The 23,949-nt window shown below is 31.8% G+C and overlaps 1 protein-coding gene across 4 annotated transcripts in view; it reads right to left on the bottom strand.

Annotated features, from left to right (window-relative positions):
* The window catches only part of LOC138708902 (uncharacterized), a 121,716-nt gene that overhangs the window by 72,932 nt on the left and 24,835 nt on the right, over positions 1 to 23,949 (bottom strand). For 3 of the 4 annotated variants that reach the window (XM_069839217.1, XM_069839214.1, XM_069839216.1), the window contains 2 exons: positions 21,540 to 21,637; positions 3,854 to 3,934 (listed from right to left, as the gene is read on the bottom strand). In XM_069839217.1, the coding sequence (XP_069695318.1) occupies positions 3,854 to 3,934; positions 21,540 to 21,587 (129 nt within the window). In that variant the 5' untranslated portion in view covers positions 21,588 to 21,637. The remainder of the gene's footprint in view (positions 1 to 3,853; positions 3,935 to 21,539; positions 21,638 to 23,949) is intronic. The other variant, XM_069839215.1, reaches the window with a different exon arrangement.

Below are 23,949 nucleotides of genomic sequence, written 5' to 3'. Positions count from 1 at the left end.
ATATGGCTCCATTGATTGCAGATCTGAGCTCGATTCTCTCCAAAGAAATGTTCATCCCAAAAGGGACTAGGCCTACATAACTTCTGTAACTTACATCTTTATTTCGTATTAGTACGAAATTACCTTAAAAAGAGGCTTGCGTCATGCTAACCATACGAGCAGCTTGTGAATGACTGTATAGTGTTACTGAAAAATCCCCACAAAAGTGAAGACAGAAGAACTCAAGAGGCCCAAATTTGTAAGTAGGAGACGATTACGACGACGAATGACGACGACGAATGACGACGACGAATGACGACGACGATGATGATGATGATACAAAATTAATTTGACTAGATATGTTCATTTACATTGCCTATCGTTAGCCAGCTCAATCAGAGAAATACCCTTAATAAAAAATTCTTCTCTCTAATAATTGTTAAACTTACACAAAATCTTCGCGATAAATAATTACCTCCATTATAAGAAAGGACAGATCTTCCAAATAAAACTAAAAACCAGCTACTTGAAGGTGTTATACACTTCTTATTATGCATTTTATGCGTTCCAGGACAGTTAATTTCGTTTATCGTGTTGCGAATGCTACGGCTTATTATCGTGGACTAGGCCTATCTCTCGAAAGGCACATAAATTGGATGATTTATTGCGTAAACAAATAAGAGGAAAGACTTTCGTTTTCGGAATTTCACGCAAAATTTATTATTAAGCTTAATAAACTCAAAATAGTTTATTATGTATCAAGTACGAAAAGCTAGTGAATCCAGTGACGAGGAGTCCGCTGAAGTTCTTCAGGTACGTTGTGCATGCAATGTTTTTAAGCAAGAGCTCTCTAAATTATATCATACTAGATGAAAGCACTCGGCGTTGCCCGGGTTTTCCTTTCTGCTTCTATTTTTAATTAAACTGGTTATTAAATTTTCGGAAATCTCGGAAACCTAACTATACACAACCAAAACGAATTGTCTTTACTAAGCATTCCTCGCCCATAAAGATGATTCTTTACTTAACGTCACTTACATGAATTAATGAACTCCTTAGCCAAAAGCCTGCCAGGGTTAACTCAATTTAAAACAGTTGTAAATCAGGCACCGAAAAGAAAACATTTCTTCATGTGCCTAACGTTAAACTGTTGTCTTAAATTTATTTATTTTTTTATTTATTTATTTATTTATTTATTTATTTATTTATTCATTTATTCATTCATTCATTTATTTATTTATTCATTAATTTATTCATTCATTCATTCATTCATTCATGCATTTATTTATTTATTTATTTATTTATTTATTTATTTATTTATTTATTTATTTATTTATTTATTTATTTATTTATTTATTTATTTATTTATTCTGGTGTAGTTAAGGCCATTAGGCCTTCTCTTCCACACCGCCAGAAATATAAATAAAGTAATAGAAAAATCAAACTATAAACAAAGTAAAACCCAACGAAAATTTAATTCCTTTTTCTCTTTCTGATCAATTTCAGCATCGAATCAATATATACATATATAATTTAATTTGGAAGATTTTTTACCTCTTGATCGCTGTACACCTGCTTATATCATACCTAGTTTTTTTTTAATATGGCTTTAAACTATATCTCATAAATTCAGAACATATTATATTAAATCTAATTTTATACACAGAATACAGATACAATATAAACTCGCAATAAGTCATTTTTTAACATAAACACTAATATTCTGAGAGACGTACAGGCCTACCGGTATTTTAGAAATTAAGAGATTTTTATTTCCTTAACGCTTAACATACTAGATTTGCAACATGATTACACAGACAGAATTTCGCAGCAACACATTTTCGGACGTGAACAACAATATTTTGAGAGACGTATATTTTAGAATTAATACAGTGTAATTTTCAGTGGGATTATGTACATTCACATACTACATTAGCAACATGACAAAAGTATCACTGAATTGCTTATTGATATGTGTAAAATCTTTTTTTTTTCATTCCTTTGTATAAAATATAGTTGAGGATGTGAAAAACATGCAGTTTTTAAGTTAATGTCTGCAATTTCGAGTGACTGTCCTTGAGCTTCATTTTAATATGGCCATTACAAATGCTAGTCGCACTGGAATTGCAGTTGCTTAAAATGGAATGAGTATCCTAGCAGTATTTGGAATAAAAACATCTCCTTTTATTTTTACAGTTAATATTGCCAATTCTATTACGTTTCGTATGAATTTTTCACACCAATTCTTATTCGTGCATAATTTTGGCGGGTCAATATTTCGCAATAGTACTTCTGGTTATTCAGTATTAAATACATTTTATTATGTGATGGCAATCCTTGTAGTTTCAATGAATTCTAGAATTCAGTTGCATAAAACAGTCTGCTCACTATCTACAAAACTGCATCGAGAAATTCATAATACGGTCCTGGACTGCGTAAAGATACTTATTGCAAGAATTATCTAGTTTTAGCCATCATGATGTGTATCAACAATATAATTTAATTTCGTGTTAAAATTTCCAAGGCCTCGTGAAAGTCGATGTTGAATACAACAGACAATAATAAAGAATAATTGACTGTAGAAGATGAGGAATTTAAACTTCAATAATTTCATTTAAAACTAGCCGTACCCGTGCGCTCCGCTGCACCCGTTAGAAATAAATATAAAGTAATTACATAATTAAAATAGGACATTTGATCCAGGGAACATTCGTGTTTGATAGAAGGATAAATCGTTTAATATGTTACTTAATTTAAATTGCATCCAAACAATTAAAATGCGATCATTTTGGTCCACATACCACTCATTGGTGCAATGACAATTCCTTTAACATGTTTCTTAATTTTTATTACATGCAACCTTAGTTTAATGAAGATTGACATCATTTACATTTAATGTGTATATTTTATTTTACTTGTTATAGGTTTCCATTGAATTATGGTAATAACTTAATTTTAACCCTTGTTCTCTACGTATTCAGTAAATGGCGCTTGGCCCACTATGGTTCTGAACCCTTCAAATAACTTAAATTCTCTGTAAGCTATCTTTCATAGCTTTCGATTGTTGCTGTCCAGGCCCTTATAGACGAAGTCATTTGTTTTTTAATTCATTACACGGCCTTAGATGGCAGTTATTTTAATTTTAAAACTCATTTATCTCATTAAATATCAGTCCTATCAAAATTTTTCAAGGAATAAAACGTATCGCAAATTATTTTTAAAGAAACTTTTGTTATGTAACATTTTTCACAAAGTCAATAATAAGCGAGATATTTCGATTTATTTAATTCAGGCCCTCTTATAACCACCCTTTTAAATAATGTATTTGGAATGCCATATAGCCTGAAATCTAAGTTACAACGAACTTAATTTATATTCCAATTTTCATCGAAATCCGTTCAGCCATTATCGCGTGAAAAGGTAACAAACATCCAGACAGACATACAAACAAAAATTTCAAAAAAGCGATTTTCGGTTTCAGGGTGGTTAATTATATATGTTAGGACCAATTATTTTTGGAAAATCGAAAATTACCAGAAAAATGTCGGCTACAGATTTATTACTAGTATAGATTAAACGATATGGTTATTTAAATATAAGTAATCGATTTGAGTACTTCATGAAAATATACTGATTATCACATAGCCTACATATGCCTTTAGGTCTATAAATAATTTGTAAGTGCATACTCTGAGAATGCTGATTTATACTTTTGTAGGTCTACTCCCCCATTCTGAACTGAAATTTGAAGTTCATTCAGTCCTCGTACCTGGGGCAATACTCGTACAATCATTATGTTAAAATAATAGAAAATAACAGATATTAAAATAAATTAGAAATAAACTTAATTTAACATGTAAGTCTGTTTACTTACTAAAGTAGGAAACACCAACGTTAGATTTCTTACTTCACCAACTGACATTGACCCCATATCTCCACCGAGAAGCTTCATGAACTGAAAATAATGGAGAAAAGTGAATTGCGTATTTCAGATTGTTGAAAGTTGAAAACATAGATGCTATGCTTTAGGTTTCATTATTAAAATATGTGCAAAATATATAACAAAATATCTTTACATGTGCAAAATAAATTTGCTTATTTCTTACTGTATTAAATAACAGTAACATTGCAGACAGTATTAAAATAGATATTATTTCCAATTTACTTTCTTAAGCTGCTTGTACAAGATCAAATGTTTTTTAATTCAATATTTACAAGAAAACTTGTCAAAGATTGATAGGCTAAATATTGAAAAAGTTTTGTGAAAGACTGTTTCATATTTCTAAAGATTTAACAAGATTTTAAAACATATGCTTCAAGTTCATTGTAACTTACGTACCAAATAATAGGGCCTACAATATAAATTTGTAATTTCTTTGAAGAATAACTAGGCTGTACAAAACAATATTAGAACAGTTGTACGCATCCTATACGAACAATATTAAGATTTCTTATTGTTTTAAAACAAAATGTTTACGGTTAGTATTTGCCTAGGTTATAGTAAAAATATGTATTAGTGCTTAACTCAAGAAATTTGCCTTGCAATTTCCCCATACGCATTATTTTTCTTCATTCTGTTGTGGTATTTCATAGAACCCACTTCATATCATATAATTAATATATTTGAATAAACTCGGAAATAAATTTTTTGCACGATTGTGCTTTTTGCTACATTTACAGCTATTGTTGCTTACTTATTTACTTACTGGCTTTTAAGGAACCCGGAGGTTCATTGCCGCCCTCACATAAGCCTGCCATTGGTCCCTATCCTGAGCTAGATTAATCCATTCTCTATCATCATACCCCACCTCCCTCAAATCCATTTAATATTATCTTCCCATCTACGTCTCGGCCTCCCTAAAGGTCTTTTTCCCTCCGGCCTCCCAACTAACACTCTATATGCATTTCTGGATTTGCCCATACGTGCTACATGCCCTGCCCATCTCAAACGTCTGGATTTAATGTTCCTAATTATGTCAGGTGAAGAATACAATGCGTGCAGTTCTGTGTTGTGTAACTTTCTCCATTCTCCTGTAACTTCATCCCTCTTAGCCCCAAATATTTTCCTAAGCACCTTATTCTCAAACACTCTTAACCTATGTTCCTCTCTCAAAGTGAGAGTCCAAGTTTCACAACCATAAAGAACAACCGGTAATATTTTATTTTATTTTATTTTAAATCCACCACCAACAGAAGCAGGCTTCCAATTACAGGTGGCTTACACAGATGTATACACCAAATACATAATAAGAGAGAAAAAAACAACAAAACAAACAACACAAACGAAAGAAACAAAATACATAACGGTAATAGATGCTAGAATATTATAATATTACAGTTAATATAGTGCCAAATGTCAATATAATGATGCAAAATTATTTAAAAAACTTGAGTAAAAACATTATAAAACACTTCTTCATAATTTAAATATCTAAGGAAATACAATGCTTTTTAATATTGTATGAAATATTGCAATTGTTAAACTGAAATCCAATTGAGAATCACAGTTTAAAGACAGAGAGTTGTAAGTATTACACATAACAAACAATGGAGAGTTCTTGAAGAAAACAATTCTAGGAATAGGAATAATAAAAGGTTGCCTATGACGTAATTCTGTTCTTTTTACATTGAACTGAAGGAATTTAAGAAAATCACAGTTATTCAATATACCATTAACAGTCTTATAGAGTAAAATTTGGCTATTTATTAATCGTCGAGATTTTAAAGTTTTATAATTAAATTCAAAAAGTAACTGATTATATGAAATTTGCTTGTCATAAGACGATACGTGATATTTTTTAAAATATAAATAACGTAAAAATCTTTTCTGTATCCTTTCTATTTGCATCTGATGGGACTGGAACTGAGGTGACCATATTACAGACGCATACTCTAGCTTACTTCTAACCATAGTTTTATAGAGAGTATCAATAGTATTTATATTTTTTAATTCTTTTGTATTTCTGATTATAAATCCTAATTTTTTATATGCATCAATTACCACATGATTTAAGTGCATTTTAAAACATAAGTTGTGTGTAAAATAAATACCCAAATCCTTAAATGATTCTACTCTAGGTAACTTCACACCATTAATTTCATACGATTTTTGAGGAACTGTCTTATTTTTAGAATATGTCATAAAGCAACATTTATTAAGATTTAACAGAAGAAAATTATCGATACTCCATCTATATAGTCCGTCCAAATCATGCTGTAGATAAAAAACGTCTTGTTGTTTGTCAATGACTTTATACAATTTAACATCATCAGCATATAGTAAACATTTAGTGTGCAAAATCTGTTTAGGTAAGTCATTGATATAAAGAAAAAAGAACAAGGGACCAAGATTAGATCCCTGGGGTATACCTGAAGTTACTGTGAATGGTTTTGATTTTACTTGATTGAATGAAACATACTGCTGCCTGTTTGTAAGATATGACGTTATATAACTGTTTTATTTATTTAAATTTAAATGTTTAAATTTATTTATTTAAATTCAAATATACAGAATAAAGAAATATAATTACAAAAACAAACAAAGATAAATACAAATAAAATAATACAAGCAATATAAAAAGAAGATACAGTAGTATTAACAAAATTTGAGACCGAATGAGCAGCGCTCGTGCTCGGTCGCAGTTCAGATATAATATTAAAATAAAAAATAATAATAATATAAATAAATAAGTAAAATAAAATAGGAACTAAAATATAATTACAGCGGCAATGGAATTAAGTATATACTATAATATTAACACTAGAGAAGAATAATATCGCACGTGAAAAGTAGGATTAATATATATTTCAAAATTATAGAATACAAATATAATATAGGTTGATTAATTCATACACATAGGCTATAAATTTATTTAATCAAATTTAAGATATTAACACGTTTCTAATTTTCTTGTTATATGTTAGTGGGTTACATGTTAGAAGTTCTGGGTGTAATTTAGTTAAAGCATTGTACAACCGAGGGCCAAAATTTATGCTATGCTTTAGACCAGCAGATGTGAGACATTTAGGTTCTACTAATGTTGAATTAATATTTCGTCTTGTGTCATAATTGTGTGTCTGTACTACAAACTTATTACGATTTTTATGATAAAATTTTAACAGCGTATACTTATAAATTTGTTCAATATTAAATACATTAAATTCAGAATAAATTAATTTAGTTGGATAATCGAAACGTTTCTTCAAACAAATTTTAATTATTCGTTTTTGTAGTAAATTTAACGGACTAAGATTAATTTTTGTACTTCCACCCCAAACAATTATACCATATTGAATGATAGACTGAATAATGGCCAAATAAACATTTATAAATTCTAACTTTCAGATTTTTGGACAGCAGACTGGATGATAAAAGTTTCTCAACCGAATAATAACAAGCATTTCCCATATTTATTCTGTGTTTAATTTCCTCCCGAGTATCATTTATATTTGTTACTGTTGCTATTGTTACTAGACCTTAAAAATTAGAATTCCCATACAGAAACTTGTTGCTAGGGAAACATTTCTTCACAACAAAACTATACTGAAATAGACCCATTAGGTACCGTGCACTTATTGTTACTGAGTTATCATTCGGAGCCCGGATGTTTGGCAAAATGCCTTTTTTACTGAGTGCAAGTAAATCATTATTTGCATTGATACAAAATGTGATTTGGAGTAAATCAAAATGATAGGGCCAATTTTTATATCATCTATTTTGCCTTTTTAAGGCGTTTCTTACTAATAAATACCTTTTTTTATCATTTTAAAGGAATATTTCTTGTTTATTTGCAATTTTCTACTTAATTGTAATGTAATGTGTGTGAATTTTTTTATTGGGTTATTTTACGACGCTGTATCAACATCTCAGGTTATTTAGCGTCTGAGTGAAATGAAGGTGATAATGCCGGTGAAATGAATCCGGGGACCAGCACCGAAAGTTACCCAGCATTTGCTCGTATTGGGTTGAGGGAAAATCCCGGAAAAAACCTCAACCAGGTAACTTGCCCCGACCGGGATTCGAACCCGGGCCACCTGGTTTCGCAGCCAGACGCGCTGACCGTTACTCCACAAGTGTGAACTAATGTGTGTGAAATTTAAATATTTGAAACAATGACTAACTTTACTAACAATAGTAAATAAAAGTAATTTATTTACGTGCTTAATCTGCTAATAATCGTGCTTTAATACTATTGGTGTAATATGAATAATGATCGACAATCCACAGTTACAAATATAATATTGTCATGTCTTCACGATACCAACGGTAAGCTTTATAATTTTAAATATTAAGCTCGTTCTCATAGAAGTTGTCACGTAGCATTTCCAATTGTTTGCTTTCATATTTTGTAATCTTACTGTTACAATTTTGCGGTATAGGCCTACTGTTTATTATTGTAGGAGAAATAAATTTCAGTGAGGAGCAGTCAGTTATTGTCCGGTGACAGAAGGAATAAGATCGGTTAGCTAGAATGTCTACATTACGTTAGTGAATTTGGTGCTCATGTGTTTTCAACCGATGGAACAGTTTTGTTATGTAAGGTTTGTGAAAAGACAGTTAATCACGAAAAAAAGTCTCGGTGAAACGAGCGTTGAGCGGATTCCGCCGATTTTGGAATAGACACCGACGTACTTGAACTGCCAACATAGAAAACAAAAAATCACACTCAATCGCTTTCACCTTCATCTTAACGGGATAATAAAAGCCTAAACTAACCTAACCTAACCTAAGTGCGTCGGTGTCTATTCCAAAATCGGCGGAATCCGCTCAACGCTCGTTTAACCAAATATATATTATGCCCTTTTAAAATCTATAATGCCTTTTTCAAAGATTGTGTCTTTTTTACGTTTTTATTGTCTTTTTTACCTGCCTATTTTAACTCTTACAAATGCCTAAATAACCGGGCTCTAATCATTACAGTGAAGTTTTGCGAAGGCTTTGGAATATTATTGCTCTAAATTTTAAATGCAAAATATATTGTATTTGCTATTTTATCGTGCAAAAAATGTTGTAAAATACACGTTTCATTCATTCATTCATTTATTTTATTCCATAGATCTTACATGAGCAATGAAGCTTTAAGATGTGGAACATGTCAACATTTTACAATATTACAATTACAATTTTTACAAATTTTTATAGTTTTACAATTTAGTAATTTTCTACAATTTTTACAATTTTGTACAATTTTTTTACATTTTTTTACATTTTGGCGAGATGTAGTGAGATGAGATGAGGTCCGAGGATTCGCCAAAATATTACCCGGCATTTGCCTTTTCGGTGGGGGAAACCTCGGAAAAACCCAACCAGGTAATCAAATCAAAGGGGTTGATGCCAAGGACTCGCCATAGACCATCCGGCTTCAGTCCCACTGCTGGGGAAAACCTCCGAAGAAACCAAAGTCCAAAGGGGGATCCAACCCAAGCCCGAACGCAGCTCCGGATCAGCAGCCCAGCGAGTCTGTCGACTGAGCTACATCGATGTGAAGTGCATTACAAAATCTCGGAAACTGAAACTTCGCTCTGCTCTTTTTTCAAACTTTTTCTCGATTTTATATAAAGCACTTCTCAACCTTGTATCGTAATGTAGCTACTCTTCTTGGCCATGAGACATTTTTTTGTGATTCTTGGTGCCATAATATTTTCGAATGTCATTTTATAATTCCTTCAAAGAATTGTCAAGTATTTATCAATTACAACATGTTCTTATTTACTTCCAAGAAAATCAAAGACTTTGAAAGCATTATAAGTGATTTTACAATAAAGCTTTTAAAGTTCTGGCAAGTTTTGAAAACTCTTGTGAAGCGTTGACTTTTATGAAAATTTGAACGTGTACAAGCACCTTTATGTTTGTTATCAGAAGAAATAAAATCCGCATATAATATATTTATTATAGGCCTATATGTAAACATTATCTTAAATCTATGACGTTAGTAGCAGTTAATTGACTTAACAATTTCTCATCAAGGAAACCGACATCTCTGCAGATCTTATGACATATGTGGTAGACAAAGTGAATTTTTATTCATTAGCAGTATACAATCTTTTTTTAAATCAAGTTAATATCTAACATAAAACGATTAGTGCATTTAGTGCTGTCAGCTTATATAATACAACTTTTAAGATGATGAAGATGATAATCACGTGATAAAGTTTGCGGTGGTGATGATGATAATGATGATAATGAAGAGAGAAGGAAGAATAGAATAATTAATATTGCTATTATCAATCACGAATTATCCCTCAATGCATTTATTTCCGCCTCATTCAAATTTCTTTTCAGTCGCCTATAAACGTTTTGCTTCATATAGACCCTAACACAATTCTACGTAAATGGTTTGTTCTTTCTAAAATTATATTGTATCCAAAATTGATTGTGTGCTTACTGACTTTATTAAAAACCGGTACTTATTTGAATAATTTACAATTTCCTATTTTTTGGTACTTGTTTCACATAATTCTGAACGAATAATGTGTTTCCGTAAATAATTATAATTTAGAAGATCATCGATATGATAGTAGGCCATGTGATGTTCAACTGATTTAAATCAGTGGTTCATAAATCGTAAAAAGCTATGCCTTTTACACGAAACTAAAATGAAGAAAGGCAAACAATTTAGAACATTTAGTGAGATACTGAAGAAAGACAAAAAAATTATTGATAAATTTTTCTGGTCCGCTGTCATTGTCTCAGCTTTTCCCACGTTCTGTAGCCCCCTAAATCTACGATACCCAGATTTCCTTTCCTTCCGAAGGAAGTCATGCTATGGACTTCTGTCGTTCTAAAAACCAATAGTTAGCATTGTTACCACAAGACCATCGAACAAAGCGGCTATACGTGATATTATTTATATATAATTGTCATCTGGTCACATGTTGTCAATTATAATTCCATTGATATTTATATTTAACAATATTTTTTGCTTCCTTCCTTTTTTCTATCAATTTCTCTTTCTTTACACCGTACATTTTACAACTACTACTATCATATTTCCGGAATATAATACCACAGTCTAGTATATACAGTCACGAAGCTCAATATGTGGTAAATATGCATCCATAGATAGTTGCTAACCACTAGGATCGCTACTATCGACTCATTACAGACAATGCGAAATAGTACCGGCACAGTCTATTGTTCCTAGTAGCCTCATAAACTCAAGCTTCATGGCTGTATATACTAGACTGTGGTAATACCTTAATAATTGTTATAATTAATATTCTTATAATTATCACATTTTAACCATTATAATTATATTAAAATGTGGCAAGTTTAATAGTTATGAGAGTTTACTTGTAAATTATTAGACTCACTGTGGAAAAAGTCTAAGTTCAAAAAGTGCGTATACTGATAAAATATTTAATTTGCATATTTTAAATCGGTTTAGATTTTAGTCAAGTATTAGCAGTTATTAATGTAATTCTGAATAACATCTATTATTACTTTAGATCAAATTTTATTTGTCTTTCATGGCTGTTTATGTAGAAAAGGTTACGTTAGGACATTTCTGGGATACCCACCTGAAATTCTGCCACGAAATACCATTTTGTGTCCTTTCATGAACAAACTGTGTGTAATTTTTTAAAAGTATTTTCTGTAGTTACTTTACAAGTTTCAGCTGTTTGAATTTGTGTCGAATGCGAAGTTCAAAAAGGAAGCAAAATTGTAGATCAATACAAACTGAATATTTCATAAGCGCTTCTCATTATCTATTGATAAGAGTCTCAGCCAAACACCGGGACAAGAATTTACTGAACGAAATACCACTTCAAGAGATATAGAGAAAAAATAAACGATGTCATTAATTCGACACATAAATTCTCATTATAGGCATATATTTTCAATGTTTCGTAACAATTTAGTTTCTATGTTATTACAGACGTGGACAAATTATTAGCAAAATTGAAGATATTTATTATATACTTTTACAAAATATGATTCTTCAATTTAGATTACAGTTGACATTTTTGTGTATTTCCAAATTATTAGTAAAAATTGAAAGTTTGTATTGTATATTTTTCAAAATTTAACTCCTCAATTTGGACTACATTTGATATTTTTGCATATTTACAAATTATTAGCAAACCTGAAGGTTTTTATTGCATATTTTTACAAAATTCGATTCTTCAATTTGGACTACAGTTGACAGTTTGGATATTTCCAAATGATTAGCAAAACTGAAGATTTTTGTTTTATATTTTTACAAAATTTGACTCTTCAATGCAGTTAACATGTTTGCTAATTTACAAATTATTAGCAAAATTGAAGATTTTTATTATATATTTTTACAAAACTTGACTCTTCAATTTAAATTACAGTTCACATTTTTGCATATTTCTGTCTACTGTAATGATGGAAATATCCAAAATTGTCAACTGTAGTCTAAATTGAAAAGTCAAATTTTGTAAACAGAATTATCATAAAAATCGTCAATTTGGTTAATAATTTGTCCACGTCTGTAGTTACCTCCCTGCCTACGTTACATACAAACATTCATACCACATACAGATAGGCACACACGTATATTTTTATAGGTGCACTTATGAAATGGAAGTTAAGTGATTTATTTTTGGCGATTCATACAAAGTATAGGCCTACAATATTAAATAAATTAGCAGTAAGCTGAAACTTCTTCCTTTTAATTTTATTTTGTTAATACTGTATCTTCTTTCATTAATACGAGTACTTTTAAAAAATTATTTCGAAACTAAGCCACACTATATTTGTCTTCTGGTACATCTAGCCTACTTTATAGTCTCGGGCTTAAGCTAGACTTAGATTGAGATCGCAACGAAAAATAGAAATAATTCTGTTTAAGATAACTAATCTCTTTGGGGCATATACATAGACATTCTTAGCGCGGATTTCCGGTGGATGATCAGCGAACTAACGTTTTTCGTATTCATAAACCAGTGTTAGAGATATGATATGATTTTTTTAATTGGGTTATTTTACGACGCTGTATCAACATCTTAGGTAATTTAGCGTCTGAATGAAATGGAGGTGATAATGCCGGTGAAATGAGTCCGGGGTCCAACACCGAAAGTTACCCAGCATTTGCTCGTATTGGGTTGAGGGAAAACCCCGGAAAAAACCTCAACCAGGTAATTTGCCCCTACCGGGATTCGAACCCGGGCCATCTGGTTTCGCGGCCAGACGCGCTGACCGTTACTCCACAGGTGTGGACGATATGATATGATATATGATATGATATGATATGATATGATGCGATACGATATATGATATGATATGATATGATATGATATGATATGATATGATATGATATGATATGATATGATGCGATACGATATATGATATGATATGATATGATATGATATGATATGATATGATATGATATGATATGATGCGATATGATATGATATGATATGATATGATATGATATGATATGATATTATATGATATGATATGATATGATATGATATAATATATGATGCGATACGATATATGATATGATATGATATGATGCGATACGATATATGATATGATATGATATGATATGATATGATATGATATGATATGATATGATATGATATGATATGATATGATATGATATATGATATGATATTATATATGATATGATATGATATGATGCGATACGATATATGATATGATATGATATGATATGATATGATATGATATGATATGATATGATATGATATGAATCCTGTACAAGTAACCAGTCGATAGCCGGGGCTAGTTTAGCACACTCGTAGCGCGGGCTAGCGAAATGTCTATGAATAGCACCCTTTTTGACTAAAGTTTTCCCGTTGAGTTCAAGTAACCTGTCTCATTTGCCAGCTAGTTTAATTTACGCGGTACAAAATACCAGGAAGAAATATTTGTCTTTGTCTCGGAGTGCAATGTTATTGTGTTTAGGATTTCAAATAAATAGGTTACTCATTTTTTATTAAAAACTGTTATTTTTCATGTGCATTATTTCCGAACAAATTTAGACCTATTCGTAAAAGAAGAACAGGAACAAGGTCCTACCAATAGTTTAGAAGAAATCGCTTTACACATAGGCAGACAGACAAATGATAAGCCTAAAACCGCTTTTCCGCATTACGAATGCAAAAATATAAACTAACTTTTTTTCGGCGTAAAAAAGGTCTTTATGTTTCGTGTAATGATAAAATAAAAGAGCGACGAGCGTAGTGCATAATGCAAAGCATTTCCTAAGAATTAATTTTATGTTTCTTTTAATTATGTGAAGAGAATAATGTATCATTAAGCTTAGGCTATATTTATTACGCAGAAAATTCTAAGAATTTTTAAAATAAATTCGCTTATATTAAATTCATCATTAGTGATAGGCTTAATATAAATTCATTCTTTATTACGATATCAAATTTTCTTTAAACAAGTCTAAAACTATGATGTTTAGATTTTTATAAGTAAAGAGTAACCTTGAAAATATCATTTATAAATAGCCTATTTGTGTGTATAACGATTTAATACGGAGGTAAAAATTATATAATCAAGAGCAAATTTTATGGCGATAAGTCCTAATATTAATTCGAAAATTATTCCCCGATTAGTAGAGAAAATTGCAAGATTAGGCTATAAGTGTACAGCATATCAGCAAATCTCAATTTTACTTCAAAGTAGTAAAATTGTGGCCAGTAAGAGGAATACTAGGCGAAGAACCGAATAATAACATACTTACTTACTTACTAACTGGCTTTTAAGGAACCCGGAGGTTCATTGCCGCCTTCACATAAGCCCGCCATTGGTCTCTATCCTGTGCAAGATTAATCCAGTCTCTATCATCATACCCCACCTCCCTCAAATCCATTTTAATATTATCCTCCCATCTACGTCTCGGCCTCCCTAAAGGTCTTTTTCCCTCCGGTCTCCCAAATAACACTCTATATGCATTTCTGGATTCGCCCATACGTGCTACATGCCCTGCCCATCTCAAACGTCGGGATTTAATGTTCCTAATTATGTCAGGTGAAGAATACAATGCGTGCAGTTCTGTATTGTGTAATTTTCTCCATTCTCCTGTAACTTCATCCCGCTTAGCCCCAAATATTTTCCTAAGCACCTTATTCTCAAACACCCTTAACCTATTTTCCTCTCTCAGAGTGAGAGTCCAAGTTTCACAGCCATACAGAAGAACCGGTAATATAACTGTTTTATAAATTCTAACTTTCAGATTTTTGGACAGCAGACTAGATGATAAGAGCTTCTCAACCGAATAATAACAGGCATTTCCCATATTTATTCTGCGTTTAATTTCCTCCCGAGTGTCATTTATATTTGTTACTGTTGCTCCAAGATATTTGAATTTTTCCACCTCTTCGAAGGATAAATCTCCAATTTTTATATTTCCATTTCGTACAATATTCTGGTCACGAGACATAATCATATACTTTGTCTTTTCGGGATTTGATTCCAAACCGATAGCTTTACTTGCTTCAAGTAAAATTTCCGTGTTTTCCCTAATCGTTTGTGGATTTTCTCATAATATATTCACGTCATCCGCATAGACAAGAAGCTGATGAACCCGTTCATTTTCAAACCCTGCCTGTTATTCTGAACTTTCCTAATGGCATATTCTAGAGCGAAGTTAAAAGTAAAGGTGATAGTGCATCTCCCTGCTTTAGCCCGCAGTGAATTGGAAAAGCATCAGATAGAAACTAACCTATACGGACTAATAATAACATACTGTGAAATTATATTCTTAAGTAGAAGAGCAGATCACACAATTTTTAATAAAAAAAATCGATGTCATGAAAACAGTAGCCTATATAGGCTACGTCTAGCATTCAGTTACCTATCATCCTTTTATGATATTCCTGTTTGTAGTATACCGCATTTTCTTTAACTATAGCCTAATTCATAAAGTATACAGAAATAAAATCATGCACTTCGCATACATTGAATGCAAAGAATAGTTTATTAACCCTAAAGAGAAAGGTAGGCCTATTATAGTTCAATTATTCAATGTACTGTTGAAGTAGATGTTTGTAATTAACTTTCCACACATTTCCTCGTATATTGCGCGAAAAATTCCTTGGAGTATTACATTCATATTTACGAAAATCGGCTTTAAAATTTAATAAACACATGACAAGAAAATATTTCCTTATAATGAGGTTCTGACTGTATTATTATATAGGTTGCTAAGCAACCAATAGCATTGTGATAGAAAATCGTTGAAGAGAAAAAATATGTTGTGTATAATTAATCCGATTGCAAAGAAGATCGTTACAAAAATAATTGTGAGAACCAGGTAATCATTTATTGTAGACAGTTATCTTGAATGTCTGTGTGTCCTGGCTAGCATTTAAACTATATTTTGCAGATAGAGATAAGTTATGTTTGTACATTTTGTGGCTTCTGCAGAAAAGTGGAAATCCTACAGAAGAATTTTGTTTTATGTTTCCATAACTGGTAATCTTACGTTCGTTTTGAAAAGTAATGTCAATAATTATTTTAAATATTAACTTTTTCTGAGGAAGTAGATATTCGATTACAGGTACAGGCTAATTGCGTAAATAATAATCAACTTAGGTGACCCAAATGACTTTGGTGAATATTATATCATTATACAACTTAACTTAGTACAAGGTATTAGAACCTATGTAAAGAAATTAAACAATTGAATAATTTCAAGGAAAAATTGTTCCGGAGCCGGGTATCGATCCCGGCACTCATAGTTGAGTTCTACCGTCTTGTCAGCTCATTTGAGTCGTGTGGATACAAAGGGAAAAATTGTGACGGTGTCGTGTATAGTTCCTGGAGTAGCTCAGTCGGAAGGGCGTTCGCGCGCTAAGCGAAGGGTCCCGGGATCAATACCCGGCTCCGGAACAATTTTTCCTTCAAATTATTCAAACCTGCTTTACAGGGAGCTACTACCTGAAAGCCAGATTTGTATAAATTAAACAATTGTTGAGACTAATAGAACAGATGCAATGTAGGGGCCAATCTCCTTATTGGTTGAATGGTATGAATGTTATTATCGATATGTATTGTTGTTATAATCTACATAAAATATGTTGCCAACTTCTAAATTAACAGTCAGTTTTATATTGTTGAATTGTAGCCTACTTCAAAATGGAAATAGCGGCAGTAATAGTGAAATATATTTTCTCTGGACCAAAAATATAATACAAACTAACCAAAATTGAGGGGTTAGGTGCAAGAAAGGCACTTCTCTTAAATGCAAGTTTTGAGAAAATTGATGTTGAAAATTGAAACCGTAATGATGTTATCTATGCACGCCTTTACATTTTGGGTACTCCTGACGTCTATAATCACAGTATTGAACTACAACTTGGTGATCATATGCATAGCAGATCAGAGAAAGCGTTTTACTCAAAAAGGGCGCATCCTCTAAAATGCCCTTCTTGCACCCAGCCCCTCAATTACATCAGTAGTAACAAACTGTTTAAATTCTTTTTATTTGATTTTTTAATTTGGTAGCATTTAATGTTTATCGAATATCGAATACCAAAAACGCTAATCAAACTATTACTTCCGCTGACCTTTTGTGTGATGGGTGGTCCCTATAATGCATCTGTTCCGGACTAATTTTGAGTAACTACTTTGTGTCTTTAATATAATGTACATTAATTTTAAATAAAATTATTTTATTGTGTGTGTATCGGAAGAATTTAGTCGAAGATTCTGAATTTGAACAAAATCTGATCAATAGTTTAGGGAAAATCATTGTTCAGAGGCGGACAGACAAACGATATATGACATGTTCAAATATATAGCTACTAAAAATAATCAGATTTCTAAATTTTAGTAAAATATACTTAGGCCTACACGTTTCCAGCTTACTAAATTCTGAAAAAGTTGAACTTGAAATTGCTATTGATACTTCACCGAGTTTTGCGTATAGGCTATTTATCAATTTATGAAGAACTTTCAAGCATTAAGGATGCGTAAGGAATTGAACTTTCCGAGTGCAATAAAAATTCAAATGCGAAGCGAGTATCTAATTCAGTAAAGTTATTTTAAACTAACAAGCAAACATTCTCATGGGAGCAGATAAAAGAAGTTGATTTTTTTCTTCCACCATGTTAATAATATCAAAACAAGTGCTTATACAAATTTTGGCCACTCGAGCGCGATTACAAGGGCCGCACCGAAAATAAGTTTCCCTGGGGCCGTTTACACAACGAAAACAATTTCATGGAAAGATTTATTGGAACAGATATAATTGAAGAATTGTTGAGCTATTTTTCAACATATTCCCCATCGGAATTGAGACTTTTGCCATACCATGACATCAACAGAGATGTGTAGACCGCTGTCACACACTGGTTCCGATCCCAGGCGACAGACTTCTACGACACAGAGATACAAAAATTGATACCATGGTATAAAAAATGTCTCAATTCTGTTGGGGAATATGTTAAAAATAGCTCAACAATTGTTATATCTGTTTCAATAAATCTTTCCATGAAATTGTGTTTTCTTTCTGTAAACGTCTCCAGAGAAACTTACTTTCGGTACGGCCATTATAATCGCGCTGGAGTGTCCAAAATTTCTATAAGCACTTGTTTTTTAATTATTAACATGGTAGAAGGAAAAAATAAACATTTTATTTGCTCCCATGAGAATGTTTGCTTGTAAGTATAAAATATGCACAAGTTAATTTTTTATTTGCGAGTGTCTCAGGATCGAACATCTTTGTCGATCCACTGTTGTGGAGTAACGGTTAGCATGGCTGATCGTGAAACGAGCGAGCTCGGGTTGAAATTCTGGTGGGATAAATTACCTGGTTGGGTTTTTTCGAGGTTTTCCCTTAATCCATTAAGAGCAAATGCTGGGTAACTTTCGGCGCTGGACCCTGGACTCATTTCGCTGGCATTATCCCTTCATCTCATTCAGACGCTAGACAGCCATACCAGATGATAAGACGTCGTAAAATAACTAATTTAAACATTTTTGTAAAAAGGAGTTTTTTTTTTGTATGGAGGTTTTATCAGTGTCATGATTTATATCTCCTTTACGAAGAATTGTATTTATATATAAAAATATAATTTATTCACAACTCTTAAAGAATTCCAAGAAATAAAATGTTCCTATGATGAGAACTCGTTAACTTAGCACTATCTGAAACGAATTAGCTCTATTGATTAATCGTAAAAATAATTTGTTTCATATAGCAGAAGGACAGTGTTTTGCACATACCAAGTTTCATTATTATACAAGATACAGTAATGGAGGAAAAATGTTGAATATTCCAAAAATTTTACTGCTATAAGCTGTACCTAACCCCTTAATAAGCCAGGTACGTCTGGGTCAAAATTTATTTTTAAAATAACGTACATTTATTTCGACAGACATGATAGGTCTGTTTCTTAACGTAGGCTGCACAATTTTTCATTTACAGATTCTTTCAAATAAGATAAGTTATCCAGGGTAGATTTGCTGATACATTAATAATGAAGGAATAGGCATAGCCTATTGGAATGAAAATAGGCTTACTTACATAGGCTGCTTACTTAAAAGCCATTTAAGTAACCCGGAGGTTCATTGCCGCCTCACATAAGCCCGCCATCGGTTCCTATCCTGTGAACGATTAACTTAGTCCCTAGCATCATATCCCACCTCCCTCAAATCTATTTTAATATTATCCTCCCATCTACGTCTCGGTCTCCCCAAAGGTCTTTTCTTCTCAGGTCTTCCAGCTAACACTCTATATGCATTTCTTGATTCACCCATACGTGCTACATGCCCTGACCATCTCAAACGTCTGGATTTAATGTTCCTGATTATGTCAAGTGAAGAATACAATGCGTGCAGTTCTGCGTTGTCGAACTTTCTCCATTTTCCTGTAACTTCATCCCTCTTAGCCCCAAATATTTTCCTGAGCACCTTATTCTCGAACACCCTTATCCTCGTCCCTCTCTCAAAGTGAGAGTCCAAGTTTCATAACCGTACAGAACAATTTAAATTCTAACTTTCAGTGTTTTTTAAAGCATTTAACATTAAAGGTGGGAAATAATATCTAGAATTTTCGTTTGGAACAGTTTGAAAATGAGAGGAGTTCGAAAAGAATAACAGAGTTCGGAACTCTCTGTTTCAAAATAAATTTTTTCTGAGTAGACAAGAAAGTGATTTGGGGAGTTTTCCATCAGCGTTTTCTTTGGATGTCTTGCCAGTCTGAAAACTCTCAAATTCACACAAGTAGCAACTCAGTTCCAATAAATTCCATAAGATTAACTTATTAACTAGATATGAATAAGAGTAACGTACATAATTAACTCGTCTTCCCCATTATCACATAGAGTTGTGTGAACTTTATATCAAAGTTCATTAAGTTAAACGTAATTAACTATTATGTGAATAATTAGAATTTCCTTGGTTCATATGGAGTAGAGATGGTTAGTAGTAGTTACAGAGTAAAATTATAAGTTCCATCTACTAATTAGCGTAATTGTAAAATTGATCCATTTTCATTTAATTTAAAAATCCTCGGACAAAGAACCTACTTACATTTTTACAACTTAAGGTGCATATTTCTGGATAAAAATAATATACTGTACAATTATTTCCTATTTCAAACATAACTTCCAGTACTCAAAGCCCAATATTTTACGCTCTCGAACAGTCAGTACGAGTAGATTAATTCCCAATAGTAACCTAGAACTTTTCCCTCAAGGCATACTAGCCTGGAGTTCTCTTAAAAGTGTCGTTGTAATGTAGAAATTTTTTTATGTGCCATCAAAAGAAATTCAGATCAAAATTGATATCGATCATTCATAATTTTTACTTCCATTTTAATCTGACATAGTTTATTTAGTTCTAATTTCAGCCGTTTGAATATTTGCAAAAATGTTATTTCTTAATATAAATTCATTCAGTTAGTGTTCTGCCAAAGGGCAGGTCTTTCACTGCAAACCCAGCTTTCTTCAGTCTTTCCTAACATAAATGATGGGTTAAAAACCATAGTGGGCCAAGCGCCATTTATTAAAAACGGAGAAAGCAAGGTTTAAAGTTAAGTGAATACCATAGTTTAATGAAGATTGTTATGTCACACAGTTTTAATATGTATACTTTATATTACTTGCTATATATTTCATTACATTATTATAATAGCTTAATTTTAACCCTTGTTTTCTTCGCTTTTTATTTATAGCATTTGGCCCACTATGGCTCTGAACCCTTCAAATAATATCTAGTAAACATTTTGTACTCATTTCATGTATCAATTCAATTGATCCTTAAGCATTCAAATATCAATAAACTCCGTTCAATTGTTCAACAGAAATGGCTGTACACAGACAAATGACGAACTAAAAACCAATTTTTCTCTGTATCAAGAATGTTGAAGACATAAGCCTATTTCTTTAAAAATCTCAAGGCATATTTTTGTACCATAAAAAGTGAAAATAATTTTTACAAAATCATTGGATGTTATATTCTTCTTTAAAGCAGAATTTTATTTTCTGTAGGCAATATTTAATTTCTATCTTTGTTTAAAACGTATAGCCTACGAATTTTTGTCAAGAAATGAACGCTGCTTCCTCGTCATAGGGGAACGATCTTCTACCATTCCGCGCTATTGTCTTACCTCGCAGTCCGTATCGTTGTTTGCGATTTTCTCGCAACATTCAACCATCTTCGTAAAAACATGTATGGGCTCTGGGAATCCGTTCTTTGCTGTTACATCTTTGAGTCGTCCAGGATTGCGTTTGGTTGCCAAAAACAAAAGAAAATATATCGAATTACGAACTCAGACATGATGTGTATTATCAAAGAGGATTTAATTGTTGATTGCAGAAAATATGCCGTGAAGTAGACTGGATCTAAACAAAACAAAACAAAACAATATATATATATATATATATATATATATATATATATATATATATATATATATATATCATTACAATATTCTACAGATAAGATTTAAATCAGAGAAAACTTAGCTTACAACTATTTTTAAGTGTTTCACCCTCCTCTTAACATTTTAGACAATTTAGTCTACTAGACAGACACATGACGGGATTTTCGTGAAGTGGGATCAACGTGACACTGTACAATTGTGACAACGAAAATTACCATTGGTAACAACAAACATCTGAAAACCCTACACTGGAATCGAAGCCACGACCGTATCCTTCACACAACGTTAGAGATTCACGCGTTAATAATATTTATTTATTTATTTATTTATTTATTTATTTATTTATTTATTATTATTTATTTATTTATTTATTTACTAGCCGTACCCGTGCGCTCCGCTGCACCCGTTAGAAATAAATATAAAGTAATTACATAATTAAAATAGGACATTTGATCCAGGGAACATTTGTGTTTGATAGAAGGATAAATCGTTTAATATGTTACTTAACTTAAATTAACTTAAATTGTATTTAAATAATCAAAATGCGATCATTTTGGTCCAGAGACCACTCATTTGGTGCAATGACAATTCCTTTAACATGTTTCTTAATTTTTATTACATGCATCCATACTTTAATGAAGACTGACATATCATTTAGATTTAATGTGTATACTTTATTTTACTTGCTATAAATGTTATGTTTTATTTAACGACGCTCGCAACTGCAGAGGTTATATCAGCGTCGCCGGATGTGCCGGAATTTTGTCCCGCAGGAGTTCTTTTACATGCTAGTAAATCTACTGACATGAGCCTGTCGCATTTAAGCACACTTAAATGCCATCGACCTGGCCCGGGATCGAACCCGCAACCTTGGGCATAGAAGGCCAGCGCTATACCAACTCGCCAACCAGGTCGACTGCTTGCTATATGTTTCCATTGAATTATGATAATAACTTAATTTTAACCCTTGTTTTCTACGTATTCAATAAATGGCGCTTGGCCCACTGTGGTTCTGAACCCTTCAAATAACTTAAATAACTTAAATTATATTATATTATATTATATTATATTATATTATATTATATTATATTATATTATATTATATTATATAAAAATGTGTTCATAACGGATGTACACCGATAAGTAAGTTTTTAATTTGTTAAGGAGGCTCTTGAACCTAGGAGGAACAAATTTTATTTTACAACAGCGCAACATAATCTGCTTGGCTCATTACTCAATTTTTTTGCATTGCATTTAATGCATATGTATTTTATGTATTTTAACACGATTCAATTGAGCATAGTTAAAATTTGGATTATAAAATAATGGATTGCTAAGCTAACATATTATTACTGCATACTAAATCAATACACTCTTGTGGTTCGTTAATTATCTGAGATAAATATTATTTTAAGAAATACAGGAAACGAATACACAGAATAGTCTATCAAGTTGTTTGTGCATAAGAAGCTATTTTAATCTTACCTGTCCTCAATTCACTCCGAAGTTACTATAATAACATTATAGCATTATGTCCATATAGAGAAACTACACTTTCCAATGGTGGAATAATAATTAATTACACAAATCGGTTAATTTAGCTTCCGATATTACTTCAAACAAACACAGAAACATTCTCTGTAGGCTATGATTCATAGCTTTCGATTGTTGTTGACCAAGGCCCCTTATAGACGAATTCATTTGTTTATTTCATTACACCGCCTTAGATGGCAGTTATTTTAATTTTGAAACTCATTTATCTAATTAAATATCAGTCCTATCAAAATTTTTCAAAGAAAAATACTTATCGGAAATGATTTTTAAAGAAATTTTTGTTATGTAACATTTTTCACAAAAATCAATAATAAGCGAGATATTTCGATTTATTTAATTCAGACCTCTTATAACCCCCTTTTAAATAATGTATTTTGAATGCCATATAGCCTAAAATCTAAGTTACAACGAACTTAATTTATATTCCAATCTTCATCGAAATCGGTTCAGCCATTATCGCGTGAAAAGGTAACAAACATACAGACAGACAGGCAGACATACAAACAAAAATGTCAAAAAAGCGATTTTCGGTTTCAGGGTGGTTAATTATATATGTTAGGGCCAATTATTTTTGGAAAAT

This window comes from Periplaneta americana, chromosome 11 (assembly GCF_040183065.1).
Source record: "Periplaneta americana isolate PAMFEO1 chromosome 11, P.americana_PAMFEO1_priV1, whole genome shotgun sequence".
In the NCBI taxonomy this organism is placed as follows: Eukaryota; Metazoa; Arthropoda; class Insecta; order Blattodea; family Blattidae; genus Periplaneta; species Periplaneta americana.
This window is presented reverse-complemented; position numbering and strand designations above follow the sequence as displayed.